Source organism: Miscanthus floridulus, unplaced genomic scaffold (genome assembly GCF_019320115.1).
Source record: "Miscanthus floridulus cultivar M001 unplaced genomic scaffold, ASM1932011v1 fs_551_1_2, whole genome shotgun sequence".
Taxonomy (NCBI): domain Eukaryota; kingdom Viridiplantae; phylum Streptophyta; class Magnoliopsida; order Poales; family Poaceae; genus Miscanthus; species Miscanthus floridulus.
The window spans coordinates 23,543-37,971 of NW_027096927.1; the positions used below are offsets into that span (position 1 = coordinate 23,543).

At 42.8% G+C, this 14,429-nt stretch overlaps 1 protein-coding gene across 1 annotated transcript; it reads right to left on the minus strand.

The window, feature by feature from the left end:
• Positions 1-1,804: 1,804 nt before the first annotated feature.
• On the minus strand, positions 1,805-7,599 carry LOC136532234 (probable disease resistance protein At1g58390). The gene is made up of 2 exons (XM_066524837.1): positions 7,451-7,599; positions 1,805-4,463 (listed from the first exon to the last, which is right to left on the minus strand). The coding sequence occupies exons 1-2, from the start codon at positions 7,597-7,599 to the stop codon at positions 1,805-1,807; spliced, it is 2,808 nt and encodes a 935-aa protein (XP_066380934.1).
• Between the last annotated feature and the right edge of the window lie 6,830 nt (positions 7,600-14,429).

Sequence of the window (14,429 nt, forward strand, 5' to 3'; positions counted from 1 at the left end):
AGTAGAAAACAATTTAGGAGTTTTTCGACCGTTTCCGAACGTTTTCATCCTTAAATATAGGGATGAAAACGGTACGGATATTTTCTGACTGTATTCGAAACCGAATCCGTTTAGAGGGGTTGAGATCTGTGCGTATTCGAGTCCGGATATCCAACATCCGATACCGTATCTGTATCTGAATACTCAAATCGCATATTTATGATGTCGACATCCAATCGTATTCTATCCGACATAGTTGACACTATCTGTATTCGAATCCGAATCCGGACAGAAATATGAAAACAAATGTAATATCGGTGATATCCGTCCGTATCCGATCCATTTTTATCCCTACTTAAATACAATCCCCTCGTTCTCATTCATGTAAGGCTACCTCATTGAGCATTCAGCCTGTTCGCTTGTTGATTTTAGCCAGCCCAAACCAGCGAGTCAACAGCGAAGATACTCTGCTCATCGTGGGCCTCACCTTCGGCTGGAACTGCACGCACCACTGCGCACTTCTCTGATGCCAGGGGAGCTCGCGGGCGCCGCCACCGGAGGACACGCAGGAGCCGGCAGGGGAGCGCGTGGGCGCCGCCACCGAAGGCCGCGCAAGAGCCGGCAGGGGAGCGCGCGGGCGCCGCCACCGGAGCCCACGCAGGAGTCGCCAGGGCGCCACAGGAGCCCGCGCAGAAAGTCGCCAGAGCTGCAAGGAGGTGAGGAGCTCGCCTGGGTGGGAAGTGAGGAGCTCGCCGGGGTGGGATCCAGCTCGTCGGGGTTGGTGGTGTGGACATCGGAGAGGTGAGGACGGATCCAGCTCGCCGAGGTTGGAGGTGAGGACATCGGAGAGGTGAGGACGGATCCAGCTCGCCGGGGTTAGAGGTGAGGAGCTCGCCGGGGTGGGAAGTGAGGAGCTCGACGGGGCGGGAGGTGAGACGGCGCCGGGGTGGGAGGGTGTGGAGCTCGCCGGGGTTGGAGGTGAGGAGCTCGCCGGGGCGGGTGATGAGGTGGCGCCGGGGCAAGAGGTGACGAGTTCTGGTGCTCGGCGCGGGAGGTGAGACGAGCCAGACGAGCGCCAAGCCAAGCCAAGCCTGGCTCCACGGGAACGACCCCTCCCCTCGTTTCCAGTAAGCCAGGCTAGAAGGCCTTTACAGGCAACCAAACAGGAGCCTGACCATGAGGTAAAGTAGGAAACCAAACAGCCCATATAGTAATGTTGCCATCTAGATCTGCTATGTGTAACACATCCACAATGCATCCAGATCATGTATTTTCTGCTAGATTGGCATGTATTAGGTGCATCCCTAGGAATTGCCGGGGTTAATTGACTTAAACTGAGCCGGGTGAGAGAATGATACTAGATTTTGGTGGATTAACCTATTATAGGTGGGTCCTTACCGTTTGTTAGAGAAACCTTGAAACACTAGTGATACACTGATACGGCCAGCCAGTGCCTTCTTGAGATAAGCAGTGGCTCTAGCAGAGATGAGATTGCATGGCCACAGAATTGTAGAGAAAAAAAAAGAGAACAAAACAAGGAGACAATAATAGCTTCAAGGCAAGAAATTGGTCCGAGTTTGCGCGTGCATGGAGAAAAATTACAGTAAACAGTAAACAAAATAATTTAGAAAAGAAAAGAAAAGAAAAACCATAAATGTTACAATGAAAACAAGCTGCCTACCCGTGCTATTAGCACGGACCACCCTTCAGAATTCAGAATGCTCCCTCCTTGCCAATGACAGGCGCACCACTGTGATAATGATCCAATCCCATTATTTGAAGGCTTCAACTGGGACCACTTGCAACAGATACATCATTCCCCGTGTCAGTTCACCACTTCGATATCACCATCAGGATGAAAATCCCAGAGTTCCTTTAGGTTCTTTTTGCCAAATAATCTAAATTTACATGATCTGATGACTATCTCTTCAATCCAGGGTGCTGTTTTCTCCTCAAATTTCACCACCTGCAAGTTGGGTAATCCTACAAGGTCCAGCCGTTTGAGCCCTACAAAGCCTCCTGCATAAAAGACCATCTTCTCACAAGCATAAGAACCATCCAGAAGAGCAAGATTTTTCAAGCTGTGCATTCGCTCCATGAGTTTAATATCATTTTGCTTCAGATTAGTCCTGAACAGTTTTACCACGGAAACTGTGATTGAACGAAAAATCCACTCTGGCACTGTTCCAATACGACCATCCAGTTTTATGGTGCGCAGGCATGGGAACTCTAGGGATGCCTTCTCCGTGGGCAGATAGCAGAGTGTCCCATTGTTTTGACATGCTCCAAGATACAAGTATTTCAAGGAAGGGGCAAGCTTTTTCAGGGTAATGGAAACTTTGGCACTATTCTTCTTTGTAAGACCTGTCAATCCCAGGGACTTCAACCAAGTAAGCTTCCCCAAAGCTTTCATTGCCATGTAAGAGCTGCCTTCAACATCCACTACTTCCAACCCTTCTATGGCCTCCAGGTTATCGATACCTTTAGGTACTGTTACACCCTCTGATGTATATGAGCATTGTTGGTTTCTGTGATGACATGAGTCTTGTTTTTTCCTACTAGCATGAAGGATCCGCAGCCTCTTGAGTTGGGTGATCTCACTAGGAAGGCTTGTGATCTGTGTCTTTCTCACATTTAGCACTTGAAGGAATGGTAGCATACCAATTGAGGAAGGAAGCTCACCAATACTTGATTTGCAAAGATTTAGGTACCTCAAGTGGCACAGATCTCCAATGTGCCTGATGTCTTGCTGAGTAATTAGAAAGCTGGAACTTGAGAAATCTAGAACACGTAGCGTCTTCATTTGGGAGGAGCAAATTAGTGAAGTATCTGATTCTGAGGGTCTGTTTAACACTGTGAGTGATCTGATGCCTGAAAGATCCACAAATGTATCTAACTTTCTGTCACTCTGACCATCCAAACTTAGGTGGCGAAATCTCTTTGCTTGGACAATGGAGCCATTATTTTTATCAACTTTAATTGAGAATTTCTCCTCTTGTGCAATCATGATCAGGATATCTCGCATAATTGGATGAATCCGACAGGTCTTAATAAATGACCTGCGTCTTGACAATTGGGACACCATGATCATGTTTCGATCATAGAGCTCCAGCAAATACCGTCTTGCAACCTGTTGAGCACTCAGCCCAGTCATCTCCCTCACAAGGCCTTCGGCCACCCATCTGTCCACAACAGTTCCTACCTTGATGTCACAATCCTCTGGGAAAATACTGAGGTATAGCAAGCATGGCTTAAGATAAGGTCGTAGACATTTATAGCTCCGAGTCACCACTCTCTTTATTTCCTCAAGACCTGGGCTATTGTATAGCATTGAAGGAAAAGATTGACATAGCCTTTCACACTGCTCAACCCATCGATGTGGCTTCTTTGAGGCAAGTAATTTTGCTACAGTTTTAATTGCTAGTTTCATACCCCTGCATTTCCTCAGTATTTTTGTAATTGTGTTGAATGGTGGTTCTTCTTGATCCTTGAGGCTGTATAGGTCCAGCTCTTGGAAGTCTTGTCTGTCTTCAGGGCTCATTTTTCCATTCTCTGATTTAAGAATTTCATCTTTTAGAAACTCAAATGGTTTCCGTCCCCTTAATAGTGGGAGGTTGAGAATATCATCAGGGCCCTCTGTGCAGCCCTTTGCAACCTCATGGATCTCTGTCGTCACAATGACCAAACTCCCACCTAAGCTTAGATCTGGCAGTGCCATCTTGATGCGAAACCATTCATGCAATTTCCATAAACCAACAAACACAATCAAGAACCGTGTCTCTTTTAGGTTCTCTCGAATATGATGTGCTACACACTCTTCTTCTCCACTTGAAGGAACAAGCGAGAGTTGCTTAATCATATCCCTAAAGACCTTTGTGACATTCACATCCTGATGCAATTGAATACATGCATGATAATTATAATGTTGCTTTTTGTCATCATATATGTCACGAGCCCAATCACTCTTGCCTGATCCACACATGCCAGTTATCACAACCACCTTGGGAGCTCCTTTCTTGTCTTCTTCGAGTGATGCAGATGCTTTGGAAGCTTTGATCCGTGAATCCACCAGTGTCTTCATATCATTGGAGTTAGTATCATTTTGATTACTTTCTTTAAATTGAGACCGCTGCCAGTGGTCCAAAAACACTTCAATATTCACATAACTTGAAATGGAATAAGTAGAGACAATATCATCATAGCGCTTATTTCTCTCGCTCACAGTAACAATCCTGGATCTCATAACACATAGCTTTTCAGCAAAGTGACGCAGAGCTTTGTGATTATTGAGTATCTTCTGCGACCAACCTGAATTACGGATACGGATAATCGTATGTTCCTCAAGGCAGTCCTCTATGTCATAAACCAAATCTTTCACTTGATCTGCCCAGGGTTTCACCATTCGATATTTCGGATGACTCTCTGGCATCTCTTCAGCGACACCAAGGAACGCGCCAATTGTTTCCAGCTCATCCTTAACACACCTGCCAAAAGATATTGGAAAAAAATATTTTTTTTGTAAGGTTTACCACAGGAAAATTAAATGTTAGGCTGAAGCGAAAGGGTAAAATATATTATTAAGTACTACAAGACTCCTAATATATGACACCCTCCATCCCAAAATACTTTATGTTTTAGGATTTTTCAGATAGATTAGTGTATAGGTGAACTATCAACACCTGCAATTACAGTGCATTACATGCAGCCATGCAGATTTGTTGCAGTATGGTACGGGGATGTTAATATGGGCCCAACCTAGTGTTCAAGACCTAAAGTTTTATGAGACAATTTTTTAATCTTAAAGTATCAAGTTTTCTGGGATGGAGATAGTACTACCTTTATCATGAAATATAATAGATTTTGAGTTGTTCTAAGTCAAACTCAAACGAGTGTTAAAATTTACTATTTACGACGTTAAAAGGGCCAATTTTAATAATGTATTCAACAATTTATCTAACAGTGCTCGTAATATCATAAATATTATTGTTCTTTTCTATAAACTTGATCATTCTTAGGTATATTTTGCATCAAACGAAACATGGTACTAAACATGAACTAACACAAATTTGTACGGTAACATTAATATCCCTATCACATAGGGCCACTATATCTAGAATTCCACTTAAATTGAAGCCAAATATAGTGGTATTTAATTGAGATGGCACCAGTATCACGACTACTTTCCTTTTTCTTTTTCAGTTCACAAGCATTTCAATGTAATCCCTGTTATCCAATAGGGCTGGGTGCTTTCAGACTGATCTAGGTATGACACTTGGAACGAAATATTACTATTGCTAATTACAAACTCCGTTGGGAGCCTTATGTTATCCTCACAAGATAGACTAGAAGAAAGTATAAATCCTAGAAATTCTCACAAAAATAAACATCTAGCGATCTATTCATTAGAATTTAATCATCATTGACAATAGTAACCATAGGATCTGTTATCCTTTCTATTATTCTACATACCTATAAAAATATTCTAAATTAATCCTCTAAATCTATATCTATATTACCTATGTTTCCCATGAAAAGTAACATAAAGTAACCCTGAATCTTCATCTAAATTAACTACATCTACAATTAAGAAAAGTAATACGGAGTAACCACTCAAATTTGCATCTAAGTGCCATTTTGAAAAAGAATATGACGTGACCCTATACATTTTCAACTAAATTATCCCTCTACTATTATTTAAATAAACAGGGCTTTTGTGTTCATGCCACCTATTTTGTAGATCAATGGTGATTTTGCCCTCATTTTTTCAACTTTGTATTTTTGCCCCTGTTATTTGAAATCAAAGGCAGACTTTACCCCTATTTTGCTGTCATTCTAACGGTGTTAATTCACAGATGAAATGACTACTTTGCACATGTCGATTTGCCCTTACTTTTGTTGGTTCATTTTGATTTTACCTGTAACACCCCAGGTGTTAGTCATAAGTTAAGCAGCGAGTTTGGACTCAAGTAAGTTATGCCAAGTGATGATTGAGAGCTCTAGTCTAAAATTTTTGAAGTGGTGATGGAAGTGCTGAGGTCAAATCTATGAAATTGAGTCCCTAACTTGAACTTGGACAATACACCTTGCTTACATGTTGACCCTTTTCAAATGTAAGCTTGAGTAATGTGGAAGGTGCCCCTTTTCATGTGCCTCACATATATTTCCATCTACATTGACTATTGGAAAAGTTTCATGAAGTTGGGAGCCAAGAAGTCACTTGAAATGATAAGTTATAATCTTTCTTGAATTGCTTCATCCGGTGAATGGGAACATGGGATGTCGACCAAACCTTGCTACCTTGTCCAAATGACTCTAATTGAACTCTACAATAAAAGTCATGAAGGGTTTGTATTGAGCAATTGTCAAGAAAATGCCTTAATTGGTCGAAAACCCTAATTCCAGGGTTTAACGAGGTGCTGCTTTGACCAAGATGAAACTATGATTTGGGGACCAGATATGAAGTTTGACCTTTAATAAAAGTTGAAGTTTGAGTGGAGTACAACAAACTTTATTTTTGGACCAAGCCCTGATTCAACTCCTAAGTGGCTCAAACAGTGGCCTCAGGTTTAAATGTAGTGCTCTTTTGGGCTCTCAGAAATCTTTCTTAGTCCCTGATCGGCAACAGCGAGTTGACATGTTGTGACATTTTTATCTTCCAAATTCATATGGTAACTCAACTGGATTACTTAATATGAGTTGGAGTACATTGTGTGGAGGAAACAACTAAATAAGTCTCATCACTTTTGGAGCTCGTTTGGATATTCACATTGAATTTCAAAAATAGAACCTCGCACTGTTTGGTCCCTGTTTGGAATGAATGTCTGAACCCTGAATTTCAGTTTCGGGTACTACACTTTGGAGCCTTGTATCTATCCAACCAATCCAAATTCAGTCCATGATCCTTTAAGCAAAGTTGTAGAGCAAGATGTGTACAACAAACTTTGTTCAAATACCCAATCCTAAATCACCCTTTAAGTTTGTCAAACAGAGGCTCGAAGATTGAATCTGTGGCTGTTTTTAGACTTAGAAATATTCTAAGTAAGGGATTAGTAACCACTTAATTGACATGCCGCGTTCTCATGTTTTTGTTAAGCAACTCAAGTTGAGCCAAAAATGAAAGTTGGCATATATGTTTTGGAGAAGAGCATATAAAAAGTTGGACTAAGTTTGACTCCATTTTGGTCGTCAATCTTGGGTTTATTTAACCACTATCAACACATTGACACAACCACTTTGGAGCTTAATTACCCGTTAATCCATTTCTCTAATGACTCGGTGCCCTTAATGAAATTTGTAGAGCAGTTCGTGGGCTTCAACTTTGCTTCAAGGTCCATGTCTGAATTTGGACCAGAAGCGGCCTAGAATCGGCACCCACCTTACCAACTTTGGCGCCCGCCACCTGCTTGATGTTATGGATGTGTGGTCACCATGCACGAGCTGAGCGCCCCACCTCCATTGCCATGCGCCCTACCCTCTCCTTGCCTCAATATGGAGCACCAGAGCGCCCTCATTCACTCTCTGCTCCCTCTCGCGCTCGCCCATGCTCTCCGAGCGCTCGTCCTCGCTCCGCTCAACGCTGGAGCTCGCGTCTGCCATGGTCACCGTCAGCTCGAGCTCCATGGCCACCGCTGTTCCTTCTCTACCTAGCGCCTGCCAGCCCTGCACCACTGCAGGCACCTTTCTACCTCGTGCTGTCTCTCCTGCTGTCTGCAGCCGGCCACCGCCGAAGCTGCTCCATGGCCACCACACACGCTCGCTGTCGAGCCGCGGCCTCACGAGGCTAAGCCACCTTGGGCCACTCTGCGCTGCGCCAAGGGCGCCAGTGGGTGCGCACTGGCACTAGGCCGCTATGTCGCCCCTGCCTCCTCCACCACCGCCAGCTACCCACCGACCGAGATCAGTCGGCCCCCAACGTCCTCTGCTCCGGCTACATGAAGAAGAAGAAGGGTGAAAAAGAAAATAGAAACTCTTTGCAAGGTTCCTGATGCAAAACACCTAGAGAGAAAGGATTTACATTTGTAGGCTTAGTTGATGTGTGAAAAGTCCTAGGAGTTATAGATTTTACAAGTTTGCTGTCAAGTTTTGCATGTCCTCTGAACAGATCTGAATGATTGTATTGTTTGGCTTACTTAAACATGGAATCATGTATTGTTGATAATAGAATAGTTGTAGTGATTTTGTTAAGCTTTCGAAAATGTCCGAGAACACCCTTTTTGGTGGCCTAGAACTCCGGTTATAGCTGTTCAAAGTGGAATGATAGGTTCTGTCCAAATCTGAATAGAGATGCATTCTTGATATTGTTTAACCTTGTTAGCTGTAAAATCATCTTAAGATGGTAATAAGAAAGTTATAGATAACTTAATAAGATTTCCATAAAGTTAAGAATCATGTTTGTTGGATGATTAAAACTCCAATTATGCATTTCTGAAGTTCATGTCAGTTTTCTGTCCTAGTTTGTGCAGATCTGCTTGTTTGTTTTTTTTCCAACCTTGTTAACCTTTGAATCAGTTCTAGGTGTAAATAACAAAGTTGTAGACAATTTCCTAAGCTTTGTAGAAAGTCTACGACCACTTTTGTTGGATAATTATATCTCTAGTTATGGTTAAAACAAGTTGCTATTGTGCTGCTGCCCAGAATCTGATCATGTACCTAAAGTTGTTTGCTTCACTTGGCATTGCTTTGTATACTTGTTAGTGTTATCTCATGACCCTACTAGAGTTAAATTAATCTACCTGAGGTATCTTATAAATGTGTTATATAATGATTGGTCAAGCCACGTAACTATTAAATGGTCATGTATGCATGTTGCCACAAAATGATCTTGATGCATGTTTTGCTAGAGCTTTAATTATGTTGGTGTCGTTCACCGCTGCCCTAGTTCTTATGTGATGCTAGGCTTAATTAGTTCTTGATTGTTAAATGCTTGTGATAGTTTGACTTGAGTTAACTGGTGTGCCATGCTTGTTATGCTTGCTATTCCTGTGCTAGACTTGAGTGACAGTTAGTTAAATGACTGCTCTCTAAGTGCATATGTCTTGAGGTGTAACCTTATACTTGTCTTGAATGCTTTTATATGATGCATCTCATGTTACCATTCTTCGCATTCATGCACTTGCATTGTTGCATCTCATCTAGGTACGCTAGATGCACAACGCGTGGATGTGAAGCACGTGATGATGGAGTCAAAACAGAAGACGGTGTTGGTGGACCTATCTCAAAGATGGAGGGACCCTTAGAGTGCATGCCTAGAGTGGAATATGTTTCCCAAGATGGTGCAAGCTAACTGAACTGACTTTGTATTGGATCCCAGGCAAGCCTCGGAGCATTCTAAGCCTCCTATGTTTTATAAAATATCACTTGAGTCCTTTATGTTTGATGCATTAGGTTATAAGAGTTGATTTGGAAACACTTGATGCATAGAACTACCTTATCCAGATATATACTTTAAACCCTGTGTTGGTCCAAGATCGAATATATGCTTAGCCATGCTTAGACCTGGTAGAAGTCACATGATTTCCTGTCACCTACGAGATATAGGTGGATACCAGAGCACTGTTGGCTATATTTACTATCGTGGAAAACAACCATGGGATAATGTAACTGGAGACCGGGCAGAGTCTATGTGTAGATTGACTCATGTGATTCCGTCGGTGCCGATTAAGGACCGCATCGTTGGAGGCCCTCTTGTCATTTTGAACGCATGCCTCTCACTTAGCTGGCCGGATAACTCATTCCGACCGCGAAGCCGTGTAGCTCAACTCAGGTCAGGGCCCGTTAAGTGAAAGTGCGCACTCTGGAGGTAGTAAGGATATGCGGGGAGCCAACGTGAGTCCAATGGTGGTTAAAGTCCTGATCGACCTGACATCCAGTAGTGTCCCTGAGGGTGTGGCGCTGATCGGACCCACGAAATGTGTACCTGAGTTGTACGAAAGGTGATCTAAGGCTACCTTGGCACAGGTATATCTGGGTTTGTGTTAGAAATAATTGTCCAGCTGGTTGCAATTGATTCGAATCGCCGTCTCTCCCGGATAGTGAGAAACTTGACGGAGCTTCTTCATCGTAGTAATTGAACTATGGAATTTGATGGTTATGATGAACATGGGAATGTTACACCGGCTATGGTTATTATTGTTATGCTACTTAATTATACATCACATGTTTGACACAGGTTAAATGCTAATCTAGAGATGAATAGCTACAATTAACTTAGAATCGAATTATAAAATGTATAGCTCAACTAATAGCTTTTTATGCAAAATGTTGTTAAGCTAGCTCCACCTATAAAGCCTTGCATGATCCTTGGTGTCACTTTATTTTGGTTTATGACAGGTAAGTCTAGCTGAGTACATTCGAGTACTCAGGGTTTATCCCACCATGTTGCAGGTGAAGTTCTCGGCCTGCTAAAGATGGTGGCTAACCGCCGGTGGGCTCGACGACTCTATATAGTGTTATTATCTATATGCTTTTATCAGAGGATGTCACGTATGCTAGCAATGTATTTGCAACTTATATTATTGTATCATTTAAAAGCTATGCTGTTTTCACTAATCGGGTTTAAAACCCAAACTTGTATTATTATTTGTGAACTCATTGTAAATATTATTTCCGCTGCAACTCCGTGTATATGATGTGTATTTGCTTAATCATGCGATCTTGGTTATGATGTTGGTTTACCGAGGTCCTTCGTGACACTCGGCGGACTACCGAGTTTATATAAGTGAAAGTATGTGTGAGTCAACATGTTAAACGGGGACGGTCCGTACTTGAGCTTGTATGAATGGGGCGGTTCGGTCACATTACCCCTGATTTGGCATCAAAGCTTTAGACATTATTTTCACATAACACAATTTTAATACATTTTAAATCTGAGCAAATTTTGGCAAAAATTGGACAACGCTAGTACCGCCTGATGCCAAAGCTATGTGATGTGTAAGAATACACATGAACAGTAACCTCGTAAATTACCAGCACTATGATTACATCCAAAAAGCTATAATAAAACAGAGATCGACTATCCATAATAAACAGTCAACATGATCAAAACAATAATATTTATCTGCCTGATGATAGTATGTTTGAATGCTATCCAAAATCCAGTTCACCATGATTCAGGCCAAAGCAATTCCTCACCTTCCATCCAGCATCGGCAAGCCTCTTAAACCTGGTCGAACACAGCCTGCACGGCATGGATGCTGTGCTCAACCGCGCAAAGCTCCCTCACCGCAAGGGTCTGACCTAAGGCCGCCGCAGCGACGAGCGCGGACAAGTCCTTGACACCTCCAAATTGACTGGTCCGGCCGGCAGCAGTGGCCCTCCCTCGCACCCGGCCGGGCCCTGCCCGAGCGAACCGCCGCACGCCTTCCTTGCACCTGACCGCCCCTACCCGAGCGAGCTGCCGCGTGAGCAGCTCCGCCTCTGCTCGCCCCCGCCCAGAGCAAGGCGCCTGAAGTGCGGCCGCCGCGAAAGCTGCCGCCGCCGCCGCCCCCATCCCCGTACGAGGTACCCGAGCGACCGCTGTGCAAGCCACCGCCACCGCCCTCGCAGAGCCCAACTGCGGGTCCTTGCCTCAAGGAACCGCCGTCCCCGATCGAGAAAGGGTGAGAGTGTATGAAAGCGTGGAGGGTGAACGATAAGGAAACGGGGTATTCTTGTACTTTCCAGTTATTTCGATGTCTTTTTTATATTGTTGTTTTATATACTCTTTTGTTCTAAATTACTATTTAAAAAAAAATCAAAATGTCTTCTAATTTAGAAGGGAGGAGAGTATATTCATTTAATCAGGCAGCATTCAATGTCCATCAAACAAGAATGAAATTAACATTGAACTTTGCAGGAAGAACAGAAATACCAAATTTTCTATTTAAAATAACCTGAAGTAACTAATAAATTTGCATCTAAATAATCTACCACCATCATTATAAAAGTATCCCAAATTGCTGTTGTGTTCTAAATTATCCACTTTTATCAACATTTATGTTAATAACTAAGAGAAAATTCCTTGTATGACCCTAAAACTTCACATTTGCCTTTTCAGTTTGACACTGTGTTCACGGTTTATATCTTCTCTAGACCTACACATTATCTCTACTCGTGACTTATGTAGTTATGTTAGGTTTATTTCTTATGGTGTACGGATAGTCATCGAATCGAACCTGCACTATTATTCTCATCATTAGAGCCACCTCCACTAACTTAAACCCTACAGCGTTAGCTAACAACTAGACCTAGGCGAATTGGACGATCAATAGATGAATTCGGTCTAGGCTTATGTTTGTTATAGTTTTTAAATAAAACTAAATTTATAACTTTGTTATACATAATCCAATGAGTATGAAATTTTTGTTGGACTCTACATAGTGAACATATGATATGGTATGTTTTAGTGCAATTTTTTTAGCTTTAGATCTATGCTTTTCTGTAATTAATTCATAGGTGCAGTTTTCGCGGTTCAATTATGGTGAAATTTTTATGGTTGGCTAATCATTGCATGATTCAGGTGTACCAAAAATTTCATGCTTATTAGGATCATGTATTACTGGGTTCTAGTTCTATCTAGATAAACATAGATAAATCTATAACTCAGTCATATATGATCCAATGAGCATGAAATGTTTACCACAGTGAAAGCATCTAGGTCCCTAGTTGTGTTTCGGTGATTAATGACGACACGAGATTACTGTGACTAACATGTGTTTTGTAGAGGCAACTTGAGTTAGGTCATGGTAATGATGATTGTTTGGGCAATTATGGTTTTCATGCCCCTATTGATGGAAATCGTTTCAGTTTTCAAAGGATGGATGACAAGGTTAAGGACGGACTAGTTCTAAATGTCGTTTGGCGTTGGAGAGACACTTAGAGTAGTTTATGACTTTATTTTTCATTTGGCCATACTATTAAGGGAGGTATGAACTAGTAGCTTGACCTAGGTGAGTCTAATGGGTGAGGTATGGTGCACACTTATCAAACTTAGCACTAGGTAGCTCAGGAATAGCCCAAAGATCAATTGGAGTCAACCTCATTCACAAATGATTTTGAATTGGAAGTGAATGGAGAGTCAAATATTGACTGGAGGTTGTTTTAGTGATGACCGGACTCACAGGTGCCGCGTCCGGTCAGTGATCAGCGCGCACAGCAGAAGCCAAGGAGCGACCGAATGCTGCATAGTGATTGGAACCGGACGCGCCTCTAGTCGTATCTAAAGCAGTAGGGCCTCGCTGTCAAGGAGGACCGGACGCTGAACAATAAATGATCGGACGCTGAGTTTGCAGCGTTAGGTCAACATCAGAGAGGGTCCAGAGATCAAAATTCCTAACTGGACACTGGCCAGCGTTAGGTGACTCCAACAGCCTTCCCTGACAGGCTGACTCCACGTAGCCATTGGCTACTGACCGGACGCGTTCGGTCACCCAGAAAACTACTGAGTTGGATAATAACGGTTATGTTTTAAAGTGGGGAGTATATATACTTCTTCTACTCGTGCAACTTAGCTCTCCTGCCCATTTGTTCAGCTAAAAAACACCTTTGGAGTGCAAAGGAGAGCAAGAGCCTAGTTGGATGATTGAGATTTAATAATCTAAGATTAAGGACCTCATTAGTGCATAGGGAGTAGCAAGTGTGCATCCACCTTTCTCATTAGGCTTGTCCTGGTCAAGTGAGAGTTTATGCTTGTTACTCTTGGTGATCGCCATCACTTAGACTGACTCGGTGGTGATTGGAAACTTGGTGATCATCTGGCGGAGCTTGTGCATGACCCAAGTCATGGTGTGAGCGGTTGTGGGCGATTCACTACAACAGGAGTGTCAAAGAATCAACCCATAGAGAGCACTTGATCCTTGCACGGATTAAGGGAGAGCTACACCCTTGTGCAGGTGCTCCAACGAGGACTAGTGGGAAGTGGTGACTCTCCGATACCTCAGAAAAACATCGCCGTGTTCCTCTCCTTCTCTTTACTTTGAGCATTTACATTTAAGCAATACAATTCATGTCTTTACATTCTTAGAATTGCCATGCTAGAGTAGGATTGGAACCTAGGGTGCAAAACTTTTGTGCGGTAGAACAATAGAAACACTTCTAGGCACAAGGGGTGAAATGGGCTAAGTGTAGGGCTTAATTATTGAAAGAAATTTAGAATTAGCCCAATTCACCCCCCTCTTGGGTATCTTGATCCTTTCAATTGGTATCGGAGCCACGTGCTCCTTAAATTAGGCTTAACCGTCTAGAGCAAGATGTTCCACGGGGATGGACCCCCTCCTGTCTTTGAGGAAGATGATTTTCCTTATTGAAAAATTCACATGAAGGCGTACCTAGAGGCTTTAGATGTTGGAGTGCTTAGAGTCACCTCACAAGGCTTCCCAAAACCTAAGGATCTCACCAACCTTCAAGGTGATGAGGTTCACTATGAGAAGTGGAATGCAAGGGCTAGAAACAGTCTTTTTAGTGGCCTTTACAAG